The 16,491-nt window shown below is 47.6% G+C and overlaps 2 protein-coding genes across 3 annotated transcripts; one reads left to right on the forward strand and one right to left on the reverse strand.

Annotated features, from left to right (window-relative positions):
* Positions 1-223: 223 nt before the first annotated feature.
* LOC125536391 (probable protein S-acyltransferase 22) lies at positions 224-5,912 on the forward strand. 2 transcript variants are annotated; one of them, XM_048699603.1, is made up of 9 exons: positions 229-626; positions 719-832; positions 2,683-3,069; positions 3,144-3,212; positions 3,326-3,397; positions 3,634-3,762; positions 3,870-3,950; positions 4,353-4,535; positions 4,920-5,912. In XM_048699603.1, exons 1-9 carry the CDS (start codon positions 585-587, stop codon positions 5,679-5,681), a joined length of 1,839 nt encoding a protein of 612 aa, XP_048555560.1. In that variant the 5' UTR covers positions 229-584; the 3' UTR covers positions 5,682-5,912. The 2 variants fall into 2 exon arrangements, with proteins under 2 accessions (XP_048555561.1, XP_048555560.1); XM_048699604.1 differs by lacking the exon at positions 3,326-3,397 and having other exon boundaries at positions 224-626.
* A 1,225-nt stretch (positions 5,913-7,137) lies between these two features.
* On the reverse strand, positions 7,138-8,869 carry LOC125541283. The gene has a single exon (XM_048704732.1). It carries the CDS (start codon positions 8,611-8,613, stop codon positions 7,618-7,620), a length of 996 nt encoding a protein of 331 aa, XP_048560689.1. The 5' UTR covers positions 8,614-8,869; the 3' UTR covers positions 7,138-7,617.
* Positions 8,870-16,491: the final 7,622 nt, after the last annotated feature.

Consider the following 16,491-nt stretch of genomic DNA (forward strand, 5'->3'; position numbering starts at 1 on the left):
GCTTGGGGCTGAACGGGTGGAGATGCTGTTAAAGATCCCAGGGAAATGGTTACGTCCTCGCCGATGCGAGCGAAACAAACAGCTATCAACCAAAGGTCACTGGGAAACGCGGCCGTGCTATTGAGCCCCACAGTGACAGGAAGGCAGTGAGTCAGTCGGTCACCCCGGTCCAGCATGCAGTCCCCTGCCACTGCCAGTCTTCCCCATGGCCTATAGCTGCTAGCTTCACGTGAGCGCCCAAAGAAAACCAGCCTTCCCTCCCTCGCTGCTTGATTTGCTTGGCTTCGCTCCCCCTCCACCCCCCGTAAATCTGAGCAGCGCCGCATTTAATGCCCCTTCTCTCCTCCGGTCTCCCTCCCAAACCCCTCCTCCTCCCCCCCGTCCCCTCCCACAGATCAAATCCATGCGCCGGCCGCCGGCCGGCCGCGCGACTTCTTGATTCCTGGAAAGGCCGGTCCTTTCTCCCTCTCGCACTGATCGGCGGCGCCCTTTGACGCGAGAATAAGAAGAAGGAAGGAGGGTTCCGTTCCGTCAGGCGTTTCTTCCGTCTTCTCTCAGCCGTGCTGGTTGTCAGGGGCGGGGCGATGAGGCGGCATGGGTGGCAGCTCCCTTACCACCCTCTCCAGGTCTGTTCTTGCCTCCCCAGCGGTGAAATTTTGTGCATTTCCCCTTCTTTTCCGCGGCGAAGGACCAATGGACGGATGCTTGCGTGCTGCAGGTGGTCGCCGTTTCCGTGTTCGTGGCGCTGGCGTTCGCGTTCTACGTCTTCTTCGCGCCCTTCGTTGGGAGGAAGGTCTTCCAGGATGCCGCCATGGGGCTCTACACTCCTCTGGTAATTATCCTCTTGCCTGCCCCCTCTTCGTTGCTGACAGGGTGAATGAATGAGTGAGAGCCTGAGTGCCCTGTGGTTTGGCACATTTTGGATCCCAATCTTGGTGCTGCATGATGGGCCCATTAGGCAGTGGTTGCTGAACTTGGGGGAAGTGCCCAAACAAAGTAGTAGTTCTCACCTTGAAATGGGCTATTTAGCAGTCCTCTATATGCGGTTGAATTTCTGTATTTGCTCGTTTGTTTGTTGGAGGGTGGTACAAGCTCGCTTTGAGGGTAGTCTTCTGGCCAATTCTGGCATTGCCATGTGACATGCCTAACCCTGCAAGTCATTGTCCTGCACTCGTGGTTGGTAAATTTTGCTTTCTTCTCAAGGTTAAGAGCGGTATATGAGGGCTACTTTCTGAGTTTCTGTATGTGATGGCGGTGCAAACAATGTCATATTATTAAGGGCAATCATGAATTATGCATTCTGTACTCGTAGTGCTTCTTTGCACAATCCAGTTTAGCAGTGCCTTTGGGCAGTTCAGAATTTGTACACTGTATGGTTGGTAGGATTTTGTTGGACCTTGTGGCTGTGGTGGTTTGCTTTATATATAAAGCGGGGCAAAAGCCTTTTTCGGTAACTCTGTTTAATGTTATGGTTCATTGATCCGAGGGCATAGCCTAGGCCAGGAGGAGCCTATGGGCTGATGGATATGCGCAGGAAGATAACGGGGAGAAGATATACAGCAGATTGATAGCTTCTGGAAACTTTATTGGTTGATAGCTTCCAGAAACCAATGTGATTGCCTCCTTGTATAATGGGTGGCTACACAAGACTGTACTGCAAGGCTGCAATACAAATAGAACTCTTTCTCTTGCCCAATACATACTCAAAATTAACTAAGGCTCCTGCCTAAGAACATAAAAACTGGAAGGTCCTAGACCCTGAGGTCCTAACCAACCGGGCCACGCCGGCCATAGGTTAATCCCAACATAACAGTTTAATCGAGAGTGGCGTGATGTAAGTTGTATTTACTACAATTATATTAGTTGTTTCTTATGGTCCTATCTTTCCGATACCATGGTATGGTTTCGGTGCTGTCTTGTTATAATCATGCCAAGCTGAGAAAGGAGTTTCCATGGATTAGGTAATGTTATATCCTGCAAATGGGCTATCCCTGCATTATTCTTTACTTCTTTGTAGCCCACCGAGTGGCAGCAACATCATTGTCCTGCCCAAGTTCTTTGGAAAATGTTGTATCTATGCTGTAATGAGTTGGTAATATTCATGAGGGCACCTTTTTGGTCTTCAGGCATCTTTTTTAACATCTGTATACATGTATTACAGAGTGGCATGCATCATCATGCCAGCACACTTTTCCTTTCTTCATGATTAACCATGTATATTTCTTGTTCTTCGGGACGAATATTAACCATGTGCTATTACAGTCAGAAATCAGGGAATCATGGTCTGCTTACGATTCTGGATGAATTCTGATTTTCTTCAATACATTACATGATTAAGTTCACAAAACTGAAAATTTATTGTGATGATGGAAGGCACTAAAGCATGATTCAACACCTGGAGGTTGTCGTAGATACACTTCTTTGAGCACACTTAATGCTAACTGCACCTTTCCCTATTTTTTTGCCTGATAACACCTTTTCACTACAGTTAAATTCTAAACTGTGATTAGGAATTATTGTGAATATGTGGTGATATGACTATTTTATCAAGCCATACCCTTTATTATTATAGAAAAGAATCTATTCAGCAGAACTTGATTCTGAATTTACTTAGCACTGCAATGGTCGAAGCAGCTGTTTAACTTAACACCTGATAAAAGCGTGTAATCATCTTTTCTTTAGGTTTTATGTGTATTCCTTCTGTACATCTGGTGTGCTGCGACGGATCCAGCAGACCCAGGGGTCTTCAAATCAAAGAAGTACCAAAGATTGTATGGAGGCTGCAAGCATAGGCGTCTCAAGGAGTCCATACAAGGTGTTTCAGATGTTGGATTACAACTAGAGGGAACTGGAGAAAAGAGAGGACATGAGGTTGCTGATGCTAATGAGAAGTCAATGACTGAACTGAAGAACAAAAGCTCATCTTGCTGCAGTGCAACTTTCTCTGCATTTCTCCTTATATTCAGCCCTCTTTCTTTTGTTTTTTCCTGCTGCCGATCACGTGAATGGTCCTCTGAGCAGCACGACAGTGAAGACGGGATGTTTTTCTGCAGCCTTTGTGAAGTCGAAGTATGTTTCTTTCACCTGCTGGTGTTGATGTATGCTTTTGTATGCTAGTATTTAACGTGTTGCTTTTTGTGTAGGTGTTGAAGTACAGTAAGCATTGCAGAGTTTGTGACAAATGTGTGGACGGTTTTGATCATCACTGCCGGGTAACATACACCTAAATAAATATATCTCTTTTTATATATGATCATGAGCAATTCTCTTCTTATTTCGATTAGCGAGTATATATTAACTCGCATGAATTTCTCAATCTCAACAGTGGCTCAACAATTGTATCGGAAAAAGAAACTATAGAAGGTTTTTTCTTCTAATGACAACAGCCCTTTTCTTGGTAAGCTCATGTTCTCTATCATGCTTTGGTAGATTGTTTTTACAGAAATGCTGCAGATGGCTCTGATCTTAGTATAATCATGTAAGCATTTTCCAGGCATCAACTGCATTCTACAACACAGTCGTTCTTATGCATTTGAATTTGGTCATCATTGTTGGAGAGAGCATTTTATTCCTGGTCCTTTTCATCCTAGTTGACCATTGACAGGTCTGCATGGTTTGTGCACTTTGGACCAGCTTATCCTGCAATCAACAACTGGAGTATTGGTGCTAGTTCTCTGCTTTGTTCAGCGAAAGGAATTCTCTATGCAGATTGTGTCAAAGCTAGGAAGCAGCTTCTCTATAGCGCCTTTCATCATTGTGGTGGTATGTTCAATCATCCTACTTCTTTCTAATTCACTGTTGAAAGTGCTAAGTGTTTTACTCGATCTTTCTTGAATTAGTACTAAAATGATTGATCCTCGTTCACGCAGGCATCCTGTACCATCCTAGCTATGATTGCTTTACTGCCGATTGCTCAACTTCTCTTTTTCCACATCCTTCTCATCAAGAAGGCAAGTCCTGTCACCCATCTTATATTTGTAACCATTGTTATACTAGCGATTCCATTACTATCCCTGTGCTGTTGCCGATTAGCTTATATTTCAACTAATCAGACCACCTCACTCAAATATTTTGTGGACAATGTGAACTTGTGACACTTAGCCTGACACTGGGAACATTCATTTGATAACATGCATGTAAATATTGAGCAAACAACTGTTATATCATCGGTCCATAACTTTATGTTATCATATCACTGATAAACTGCAAAGAAAACAGTGAAAAATGATCTGATTACTTGGTTTTTCTCTGAATTAGCAAATATATTTTGATATCATGGATAGTTTGTATTCTTGCCTTTCAAGGTGGTCTCAAATTTTACAACTAAGTACCATTTTGTCAATTTGATGCAGGGAATCAGTACCTACGACTACATCATTGCCCTGAGAGAGCAAGAACAAGAAGAGGTTAGTGGGGAGCAGAGTCCACAGATGTCTCATGTAAGCTCCTATGGTGGGCTTAGCAGTACTAGTTCCTTTGGTGCACTCCGTCGTGGTTCATGGTGTACCCCTCCAAGACTGTTTCTTGAAGATCAGGTGAGAACCCTACATCATCAAACTTAATGAATAACGAGACAAAAATTAACATTAGAACTGGCGCTGTTGCCGGAAAAGTGAAGGTGGTTGTTTGCACATCATGTGTTACATTTATAGCCTCAGTAATTACTCATGTGAAGTGAAGTAATCATAGCTGTTCGATTATTATTTAAACAGTCATGCTGATCGTTGGTATGACTTGGAACATCTTGAAATTTCTTGACCTGTTATAATTTTGCATTTGTAAATGGCAACGAATGCACTTAGGTGCCATCATGAGTTCCACACACATGGTTATAGTAGATAGATGTATATGACCTTTTCTGCATCAGCATTTTCCCATCAGCTCACAAATAATCTGAAGCTACTCAAACTCCTTTGCAGTTTGACGTTATTCCATCAGAGGCTGGCTCTTCACATAACTCCGCTACCAAGAGAAAAGACGAAGAAGTAAGGAGGAAGAAAACCTCAGGGGCTGTGAAAATTAGTCCATGGGCACTGGCTCGTCTTAATGCAGAAGAAGTTTCTCGAGTTGCTGCCGAGGCAAGGAAGAAGTCCAAGGTTTTAGTGCCCATCAGAAGAGACGAGTACTCACTCGGTCATGAAACAGACAGTAGCTATGGAGGCATGAGCAGCAGGATTGATCTGGGATCTGATAACACAATGAGAACAAATAGGAGAGGAAGGCCCCATGGTGATCTCTCTCTTAAACCTGTTGCAAAAATATCCTCAGATGCCATCGACAGTAATGGCAGTGACATGATCAGTTTAGCACCGTTGCAACTTGAGGCGCGAAGTGCTTTTCATCCAAGTAGAGCCGCATCCTCCGCCAACATCGATGGCTCGTCTCCAGATAGCAGTTTGGATTCGCCTGATCTGCACCTGTACCGATTCTCAGGTGTCTCCTCGTCCGCAGCTGAAGACTTGCAGCTGGTAGCTCTCACTGCCCCGGGAAGCACTCCACATCACGGCATTCAGCTGTCTAGATCGACCAGTGACGGGTACGAAGCATCAGGCGGTGAAGACAGCGATCGCATCCCGTCAAGGATAGTGCACCGCTCCTCCAACTGGGCAAGCATCATCCTCAGCACCGATCAGGGTGTTCCCTCGTCGGGCGCCCTTGTGCAGAAGAACAGATTGCCTTAGACTTTCCATGCTCAGCTTCCTTCAGACCCAAGAATGTAAATGGCCCGCATCGTGTCCTAACTTGTTTGACGCCACCTCCTGTTCCGTAGTTTCGAAACCTGTTGTCTCAGCTATGCATTTTTGGAATTCGGTAAGGTAGGGAATGTAGAATTGTTTCGTTTCACCGAGTGCTCAAGTGCTTGTAGCTTTTGCTGTGAGATGACAATTTCAAAGATGTTGATATCTTCAGTATCTATTAGGGCCTCGGTTTGTTGGTTCGAAACTGCTCTTATTACATCTTTAGAGTAACCATTGCTGAAGTTGACTTGGTAGCTTCCTGCCACGTGGCGTGTGAGGAAAACAATGGCATAGTTGTCAACTAGGGTGCCTTAAGCATTATAAGAAATGGTACGGCCGTGCAGATTCAGTCCTCTGAATCATATTTAGCAGCCCATGTTAAGTACCATCTGACAACGTCCTGATATAAGTACTCTGATTAACCCTTTAGTCACAACCAAGTCAAACGTGCCCGACACACTAAGTAGATCTGAGACTAAATAACAAATACTGTCATATTGGACGGCACATGAGATAAGGTCAGCTAATTGAGTCAATTCTGCTTTGGTTAGTGGAAATCAAATTATGCTACCAAGCCCTAGCACGTCAGCGTTGCAAGCTTGTGATTGGTCAGATTCAGAACCTAGATTCTTAAAGAAAATGGGGAAGAAAATGAGGGGTTTTCAGGCTAACTCTCTGATACATTTCTTCAGTTCAGTGAAATTGCACCTCTGATGTATGTTTGTTTCAATTTATAAATTGCCTTGCACAGGCAAAAAAAAAGGGAATTATTCAAATGTTTTACAGTCATTTTGAGGCAAAAATGCAGTGCAGCTGTCGGTGCGAAGTATCCACTCGACAGGTGGCAGACACGAAGCTGAATCTTGCAGTCTTGCTTCATTTGGTTCTCTGCTAAATATAATCGCCTGATTCAACGAATACTACCACAAGTTTATCTTGGGAATAATGCAATCCAGTAGTACTAAATGGAAGTCAATATACCGTGTTCATGATCTAAGGTTGGAAAAGGAGTACATCTGTCATATAAAAACAGCGGTTATCAGTTCAAGTACCGCCTCGAGAAAGCATCGATAGTAAATAAACAAGATAAAAGATGCTTCATATGCACAATCTAAGCTTGAGAGTTGACAAAGTTTTTACTAAACAATGAAAATAGAACACAAGAATCATCATGGACATTTTTCTTGAACCTGGGTTTTCTAGAGTCCAGCAAAGCAAATGGAGAACTCCAATTCTGATGCAAGGAGAATAATTAACCATGTCTCAAGCTCAAAGGCGCTTACATGGCAGTGATCTGTAATGTTGGCACATCAGACTTCTGCAGTTGAAGAATAGGCCAACAAAATAAGAATGAAATCCATATCTTATGTGGTTAACAACAAGCATCGTTTAGAAGACAGACTTGAAGTTCACTGTAAAATAAATTTGGATAGAGTGCAAATTCATGAATCAAGTTTCAGAGCCATCAGTACCTTGCTATTACAATATGTTCCCTTCCGTATAGCCAAAAATGTGTTGAGGTGACAAAAATCCACAACAATTGAATTGATATACTAGTTACATCGTTTCAAAAGAATGCTACACACATTGCCAGCCCTCGAATCACCGCTGAGACAGATCAAGAATACACCAAATCTAAGTTTTCCCCGGTCTTCTCTTTTGCATCCGCGCCATTACATGAGCCTCGAAGAACCCCAAATGACTGCAAAAGGATTCTATCACCATGAACATGAATCGATCGTGGCACATTAAGCGTGTAATCATGGTGACACGACCACACCCTTCAATCTTGGCAAAAACCGGATGTTGCCCACCTCACTTATTTCCCACCAGAATATGAACAGATACACCTTGAGAAAGAAACCTATAATCTTCTTAATCACCTCACTGCATCTGACTTGTCATCCATCATCATCTCAATCTCCTCGACTGAGCCGCCCTCCTCATCCAGAATTGCCAAGCTCGATGATCGGCAAGTGAAGTAGAACACCGCACTCATCATCGAATCTATCAGCATCACGAAAGAGTACATGAGGATCAGCAATGGCCCCTCCCAGAGCCGAGATGAGCCATCCCCATAACTCAAGGTCTTCACCCTGTGCTCAAACAGCCCCTCGACGAAGGCCAGACCAATGGTGGACACAAGAAAGATGAGCAGACCGACATGGGTTTGGCCACGCATCAGCTGCACCGACCGGCGCAGCGCATTGACCCCGGCTACGTCCTCGAGAACGGCAATGACTCCGCCGAGGCTGCACACTATGATGGTGTGCGCGTACACGATGGAGAACGCAAGGACCGTGAGGAGGCCGGCGCAGACGACAATGTCCGGCGGGTAGAGCATGGACTTGAGCATGGAGCAGACGGTGACGAGGAGGGCGAGGAAGGCGGCGAGGCAGGCGGCGACGGCGGCGCACGAGAGGCCGTAGGTGGCTGCGAGGCGCGGCCACGCGCGGCGCGCGAGGAGGGAGAGGTCCGCGGCCGGGAGGGGCTTGCCGGCGTACACGGCCGCCACGGTGTAGGCGACGGCGGCCCGGGCGGCGAGGAGGAGCGTGAGGAGCGCCGGGAAGGAGACGACGGCCGCGACGAGCGTGGCGGCGAGGTGGTGCGCGAGCTGCTTGACGAAATGCGTGACGGGGACCCCCGAGGACGCGGCGGCGACGAGGAGGCGGCGCGCGAGCGGCAGCACGACGGCGCCCTCGAGCGCGGCGGCGGACAGGAGGAGGAAGCCGGAGGCCGGGCAGAGCAGGAGGAAGAGCACGTAGGTGAAGGCGTGCGGGTCGGCGCGCAGCACGCGCACCGTCTCCCGCAGGATCTCCAGCGCGTTCATCGCCGGCAGCCGCACCCCCGCGGCCCCGCCCCGCGGCTGCGCCATCCCGCCGCTCCCTCCGGGCCCGCGGCCTGGCCGGGTCAGATCCGAGGCGAGATCAGGCTCTTCGGACGACGACGTGCGCCGAGCAATGCGCGGCTGCCCTGCCGCGGCGCGGAATGCGGCTAGGTGGTGGGCGGCGCGAGGTGGGATCCCGGGGGGTGGCAATGGGGTGGGGGTGGAGTGGAGGGAGAAGCTTCTCTAGAGCAGAGATCGAGGGTAGGGCTTTTGTTGAAGGGGGGCGACGACGCGAGGGGAGGGCGAGCCACTGAGCCTGACACAGACTACCGACAGTTTACTGGTTTGTATGACACGCGGGACCCACCAGGGGGGTTCGTCTCCGGGCCTGCGGTATCGGTATGCCATGTGGGGGCGGGTGGAGGCTGGAGCTCGGTGAAGCTTCGTGGCACGCTCGTGGAGGGTGGGGTCTCGTCCCTGGGTTTCGGTGCTGTGCAGTTTTCTCGTGTGGGTCAGTGGGGAGGCCATGGAGAAGTCATTTGGGTCGCCTCCGTTTTGACACTCATGAACAGCGATGGCCACTGGTCTAGAAAACACTTGCAAATGCCGCTTTGGTTGACGCACATGTAAGTCATTATCGTTACCGCTATAGGAAGACTACAAAACCGGCCCACTTGTGGTTGGAGGGAGGGTCTACCATAGAGAAGTCAATGATGCAATTTTAATAGCTACTCAAGTGTTGAATGCAATAGTTTCTTGCGTGATCAATATCTATTTTTTTGTGCGATCGATATAACTTTTATTCTCTCCATTCACAAATATAATAGCATGTTAACTTTTTTTTGTAAATCAGATGTATATAAACACATTTTAATGTGTTTATTCACTCATTTCAATCCGTATTTCGTTCATACTGAAATATTTAAAACATCTTTATATTTGCGAATGGAGGGAGTAATAAATGTGAATGGTATGACGATGGAGCTGTGATAGTAAAAAGAACCAAGTCTAGCAACACAAATAAATCAATGAACTAAAGCTTACATTAGCATATGAGCAAAAGCAAAGTGATCAGATTAAGGCGGTCAACAAAACAGATTCTTTGATTGTCCCTAGCGTCATCGAGGGAATGCCCCATTAGTAAAAGTGAGCAAGATTGCTTTGTAGAGAAGCATCATATACTTTCCTTGCTTCACGCTCTTTAATGAAACAACATTTCCCTAGCATAGTGTCCCCTTTTTTTAATTAAAAGGAGGAAACCCTCAGTAGGCATTAGCAATGATACACACACTCATTTTTATTACATTATTCAACAAAGCCTGATAAAAAGAATACGTCGCCGAGACCCGCCATCGTCGATGCGGTAGAAGCACCACCGCCCCACTTCCTGGACCCTCTAGCCACCACCTGCTCTAAAACAATGCCCCGAGACTCTAGCATCCCCTCACCGCCACCTCTACGTGTCACCGACCAACCAAGAGCCACACCAACGACGGATCTGGGCGGGGATCAGATCCACGACCCACCGCCGGGACAGGGCATGGATATGACAACCGCCACCGCACAACCAGGGGAGGACGCCCTGGCCGACGTGCTCGATCTCCCCGCATGCACCGCTAGAGCCGCACCAGGGAGTCACTATCGTGAACCACCTGCCTAGGCACCTTCGGCGCCACGCCCGCCGCCACCGCGACTGACATAGGTGACAACAGTGGTAGGGGAGACATCAGGGTTGGGATCTTCTGGCAATGCTAGTATTGCCCCTTGACATCGTCCTGGGGAGCGACGCGAGGAGCATTTTTTTTATGTCCTATTAGGATATGTACTCGCTGAAGATTAGTCATGTTTGTTTGTGTTGTGATAAGAGTACAATGTTGAATTTGCATCGACATGTACATAGGCTAGTTTTTGCTGCAACAGTTACTCCTAGTCTCGTGATGCGATCCTAACATATCGCCCTTATTTTCCCATGCCCCTGCATGTGGGCATTGTACTAAATACACACGGTGAACATTGTCTACTATCCTTCTTGGTAATTAGAGCCTCGTCTCTTCCCCTAACTACCATGTGTCCAACAATGCCTTTCCTCCCACAACCCTTCCTAGTCGTACCTCCCATGACGACATTGATCTTTCCGTCAACGAGCTATCACCAACCCCCAAGACTGATGGCTCCTTGGCTTCTTGCCCTCGTGCACCCACCACGGTTGAGCTCTACACGTTTGGCGGCCTTCCTCTTACCACCTCTGCCGTATCCGCCACCACCCATCCCCTTGCGTCTTTCATCGCTGTAGACGCCTCCTTGTGACGCCCTCGATTCAATCGTACACTAATCATACATGCAAATGTGTACGATCAAGATCAAGGACTCACGGAAAAATATCACAACACAACTCTAGACACAAATCAAAATAACACAAGCTTTATATTACAAGCCAGGGGCCTCGAGGGCTCGAATACATAAACTCGAATACACAAGAGTCAGCGGAAGCAACAATATCTGAGTACAGACATGAGTTAAATAAGGTTGCCTTAAGAAGGCTAGCACAAAAGCAGCAACGATCGAAAAGGCAAGGCCTCCTGCGTGGGAGCCTCCTAACTACTCCTAGTCGTCTGCAGTCTTCACGTAGTAGTAGGCATCCTCCGGGTAGTAGTAGTCATCAGTGGCGTCGTCTGGCTCCTGGGATCCGTCATCTCGTCGCAACAATAAGTTATGGGGAAAAAATAAGTAGCAAAGCAACCGTGAGTACTCATCCAAAGTACTCGCAAAACTTACATCAGATCTAAACTAAGTATGCATCTGTATAAAAGGAATGGGTTGTATATGTGGACTGGGCTGCAGAAATGCCAGAATAGAGTGAAGGCCTAGTCCTATCGAAGACTAGCATCTTCTGGAAACCACCATCTTGCAGGAACAGGAGGGAGTAGAGTAGCATAAAGTAAAGTAGTAGTACTGTTATCAACCTCGGCCAGAGATCCTTTCTCGACTCCCTGTGAGAAAGCAATCCCAGAGCCATACTATCCAAGTGTCCACACATTCCAATTCTCATCACCATCCAGTTCTCATCACAAGTATCTAGTTCTAGTTGCATCGATCGGGATACAACTCCAAGTGTCCGTTACTGTAGGACAGGCTATCGATAGATGTTTTCTTCCCTGCAGGGGTGCACCAACTTACCCACCACGCTCGATTAACTCCAGCGGACACACTTTCCTAGGTCATGCCTGGCCTCGGCCAAACAATATGCCACAACCCGACCTAGACTTAATAGAGAGGCCAGCACGCCGGACTAAACCTATGCCCCCAAGGGTCATGGGCCATCTCCCCGGGAACTCCTGCACGTTGCCTACGCGGCCGATGAGCAGACCTAGCTACCTCCTTCAACAAGGCAGGAGCTTACGCAGTCCAACCCGGCGCGCGCCGCTCAGTCACTGATGTCTATTAAACTTCGGCTGATGCATACGACACAGAACGCCCATACTATGCCCACGTGATGGTTAGTGCTATCAGTCCAAAGGCCCCTCGGATCAAATATCCAAATCGTAGTGGATTAGGAACGCGCGGTAACGAGTAGAGACTCACGATCGATGTGACCCCGTCGCCCGTCTCGAGTACTTGCGGCAAGGGCTAAGAATGCCCGGCCACGCCTCGTAAGTATCTCGCGGGCACCTTCCAGGTCAACCCGACACCACATCACTCGCTATTAAGCTCGCACGGGTACCCCCTCAGGGTCGACCCGTCTTTAGTAACATGGTTCAGTGTAAAGTCATAGTAACCATAGTAACTGTGTGTCTAACACCAAAGGGAAAACCCGAGGAATCACCCCCGGTGAATTCCACTCGATGTTGTCATCAAGGTGAACGTAAGAGGATCCACCCTCGAGGTTCACATTTGATGGGTTGCACGACAGAGCCGTAACGGAAGTGGTTAAGGAGGAAATCACCCTCGATGACCTCGACCGTAAAGCTACACTACGGAGATCTCATCAGGAGTGATGTAAGAGGTTCCACCCTCGGCACTCGATGGTAACTCTGCAGAGTCGTACAACTAGGGGGGGTGATGTGCGGTGTCGGGGCCTGGACGTCGATCATGTTGATCGAGTCATCGAACATAAAGCGGGGCAACTGGGATAAGGTGGGGGTCATTGATGTATCACTAACCAACCTATACTAAGCAGTTTAGGATAAGCAGATAAGGTATGAGAGCAGGTAACAACAACAGGCTATGCATTAGAGTAGGATCATACAGAAAGCAGTAGCAGTTCTAATGCAAGCATGAGAGGGAAAGAAATGGGCGATATCGGAATGCTGAAGGGGGGTTTGCTTGCCTGGTTGCTCGGGCGAGAAGAAGGGTCATCGTCGACGTAGTCAATCACTAGGGTAACATCGGTCTCGGGGTCTACCGGAGATAAGAGGGGGAAGAAATAGTAAATATAAAGCAACATAGCACCACAAAGCATAACATGGCAATAAGATGTGCCGGGTGTGATCTAACGCGGTAGGAGGTGATACCGGCGAAGGGGGAAACATCCGGGAAAGTATCCCCGGTGTTTCGCGTTTTCGGACAGATGAACCGAAGGGGGAAAGTTGCGTGTTCACTATGCTAGGGATGCGTGGCGGACGAACGGGTTGCGTATCCTAATTCGTCTCGTCGTTCTGAGCAACTTTCATGTACAAAGTTTTTCGATCTGAGCTACGGTTTAATTAAAATGATTTTCTAAAGTTTTTATTAATTTTTGGAATTTTAATTATTTAATTCAACATTGTCCAGAATAGTAAAAGATGATGTCAGCATGACATCATGCTGACGTCAGTAGTCAACTCTGCTGTTTACTGGGTCGACTACGTGTGGGGCCATTCTATCATAGTCTAACAACTAATTAACATTTTTAATTAACTAATCAAGTTAATTAGGTACTAAATAGAGTTAATTAAGTTAATTAATTACCTAATTAATTAATTAACTAATTAATTATTTTTATTTTTAAATTACATTTTTAATTCATTTTTTATAAACGTTCTGGGGCCTGGGCCCCACATGTCATTGGCCCGAGGCCATAGTGGGTTCGGCGCTAGCGGGTGCCTAGAGCGGGCGCTGGGTACCCGCCCAGATCGACAGGGAGGAAACGGCGCTGGGCGCCGGCGGCCACAACGACGAGCGGCTTGTGGAGGCGCGTGAGGCGGACGGGGCTGTGGCCACGGCGGGGTGACGGGCGAGCAGCGGGCGACGGATGAGCAGTGGGGCCCCGCGAGGCCGTGGTGGAGCAGCCAGGTGCGGCCGAGGCCATGCGGGGGAGGCGCGGCCGGGAGGAGCTACCGGCATCCAGCTGCAGCGTGCAGCAGGGAGCGGGGGAAGAGGCAAAACGCGGCGGCGGAGCAAGCGAGCCGCAGCGGTAGCGGGGCGGCGCTGGCAAGATGGAGCGGGCGCCCAGGGGGAGGACGCAGTCGAAGCGCGCGGGCGCAGGAGCCAGCGTGCGTGGGGCGACGGTGAGCACGCGCGGTCGACCCGTGGTGACCAGACGGGGGGAAAAGGCACAGGGCCTCACCGGAGGTGTAGACGACCAGGGGCGGCGAGGCTCGATGGGGTCCGGTGAGGGGGAAGCCGGGGACGACCGGCGAGTTAGCGAAGGGGACGGCGTCATGCGCCAGGGGGGGGGGCGATGCGGGGATGAGGCGAGGTCGGCGGAGTCTGACGAAGAGGAGGTCGAGGATGGGACGGCGTCGGCGTGGACTAGAGGCGGCGACGGAGCCGTGCCATGCGAGGGAGGAGAGGCCGGGGGGGCGACGGGGTCGTGCCCCGTTTCCGATCTGGTTGGGGAAGGAGACGAGGGAGCGTGAGGGGTTCGTGGGGGTAGTGGGGGGGCGTGCGAGACGAGTGGGGAGGGGGGCTCCTGCGGGAGGAGTAGAGCGGCGCTAGGGTTAGGGCGCTCGTGGTGGGCGGTTGGGCCGGCCAGCTAGGCCGGCTTTGGCCAACTGGGCTAGTCGGCCCACTTGGGGGGGGGAGTCTAGTGCTTTTTTGTTTGAGTTTTAGTGTTTATTCATTTTTCCTATCCCCTGTTTCTTTTAACCTTTAATCTATTCTATTTTTATAATTTATAAAGTGTATCCCTAAAGTAGTGTTACAACATAATCCAATGCCACAAAAAGTTTTACCCCAAACAAAATAGTTTAGTATTTTATAAATACAAAAGGCATTTAATTAATGGGTTTAGCTACTATTTTAATTAGTTTAGTGCACTAAATCTTTTTACAAAAAAATGTGGTTCCTCCACCACTATGACTTAGGATTTATTTGTCCCATTTTGAACATTTTAGTTTTAACGTTTGAAAACTTTTGATGTTTGCCTTTATTTAAATTTGAATTTGGACATGATTTGAACCTATGCAAGTTTAGCAACAGTAATACCACTGACGTGGTAACGTTTAGCAGACGGTTACTGTAGCTTAACTATCCGGGTGTTACAATTCTCCTCCACTACAAGAAATCTCGTCCCGAGATTTAGGAGGGGAAGTGAGAGGGAAAGATCTGGTTACGAAATTATAACGAATCTTCTCGGTCTTGATTGCCCTTCTTGAATAGGCCGATCCATTACTTTGATGTCTTCCTTTCTCTGCTTCAGGTCAACATGATGTAGTACACATCCTTTCTTCAGGAACTCCGTCATACTTACGAAAGAATAAGGGGGTATACCAGAAGAATGGACCTCTGCAAGGTAGACTATCTAGTAGATATCATCGAGGAAGGTGGCAGAGAGTAACTCTCGAATTGAAACTTAAGAAAATATCATGAGCAAAGTAAGGAGGTGTCATGGGAAGTTTCAAGCAGGTAGGCAGTCGTTCGTTGCCTGAAACAAAGTGTGAAAGGGGTCTAGATCAACGATAATAAGCATTGCGTCTGATAATAGAATAGATCATCTATAGGACGGTGACTCATGAATTACATGTGAAGTTAAGTGCAAAGGATACTTCAAAATCAAGGATGTACAAGAGAGTCAGGTTTCGATCCTGGGACCTGTGGGTTATGGGCCCACCATGTGGGTTAAAAGTAGAAAGGGCGCTAGCATATGCACAGTCATGATAGCAAGGTAGGTCAGAGGATAGCCTGTCAGTTATGTTGGAAAGAACGTTGGTACCAAGGGCGAGGGACGAAGAGAACCATTTTCCTGCTTGTTAAGACGAGGCGGACCAATAGACAAAGTTCTCGTCCATCGGCGGCTACGAGAATGTCATCAACAATAGTAACAGGGTCTTACTGACAGAGTGATACAACGAGGTGTTTACATAAACAGGGAAATATTACTGCTTATATAATATAGATCACAATAAGGTTTAAACAAACCAATGGAAAGGAAAATGTAATTGTCAGATTAAACAGAACAATGGAAAGGAAAATGTGTTTAAACACAACTGTAAGGAGTATTCCCTTCCCAAGGACAAGTAGAGGATGATATCCATGACAGGATAGTAAGTAGATAACCAATTAGGTAAAGGCGTGAGGGAATTCATGATGTTACACGTACAACGGTGTTTGGATAAATGAACAAAGAAACATTTAACATTATGCTTCCAATGTTCTTGTGGGAGATCGGATTACCACAGACATGCTTCGAGATAGCATTGACATGGTTTCAAGCAAAGGTCAGACTTTGGATACACCAAGGATCCATCGGAAACAATTTAGAAAATAAGTCATACAATTTTAGTAGGGAAAAGAGGAGGGTGTGGCTGACGGGCTCAGTAGCAATCCATCGACATGTCAAAAAGGATGTATTTGGGAAATTATATGAACAAGTTTGTGTTGGGGAAGGCAAGAATGTTGTGATGATGACATAAATCATCGAGGTTGAGGATTGTATTTATCACCATGAATTCGATTGATATCCTGGAAAGCTCATAATGTCGATGATGATTACGACACATTTGTCGA

The sequence above is a fragment of the Triticum urartu genome, chromosome 2, assembly GCF_003073215.2.
Source record: "Triticum urartu cultivar G1812 chromosome 2, Tu2.1, whole genome shotgun sequence".
In the NCBI taxonomy this organism is placed as follows: Eukaryota; Viridiplantae; Streptophyta; class Magnoliopsida; order Poales; family Poaceae; genus Triticum; species Triticum urartu.

Excerpts from the sequence above, each read along its gene's own strand:
- LOC125541283 (XM_048704732.1), bottom strand. The coding sequence starts at position 8,613 with ATGGCGCAGCCGCGGGGCGGGGCCGCGGGGGTGCGGCTGCCGGCGATG.
- LOC125536391 (XM_048699603.1), top strand. The coding sequence starts at position 585 with ATGAGGCGGCATGGGTGGCAGCTCCCTTACCACCCTCTCCAG. Across the intron at positions 3,070-3,143 it reads GCAGCCTTTGTGAAGTCGAA|GTGTTGAAGTACAGTAAGCA; the intron begins GTATGTTTCTTT and ends CTTTTTGTGTAG. Across the intron at positions 3,763-3,869 it reads CGCCTTTCATCATTGTGGTG|GCATCCTGTACCATCCTAGC; the intron begins GTATGTTCAATC and ends TCGTTCACGCAG.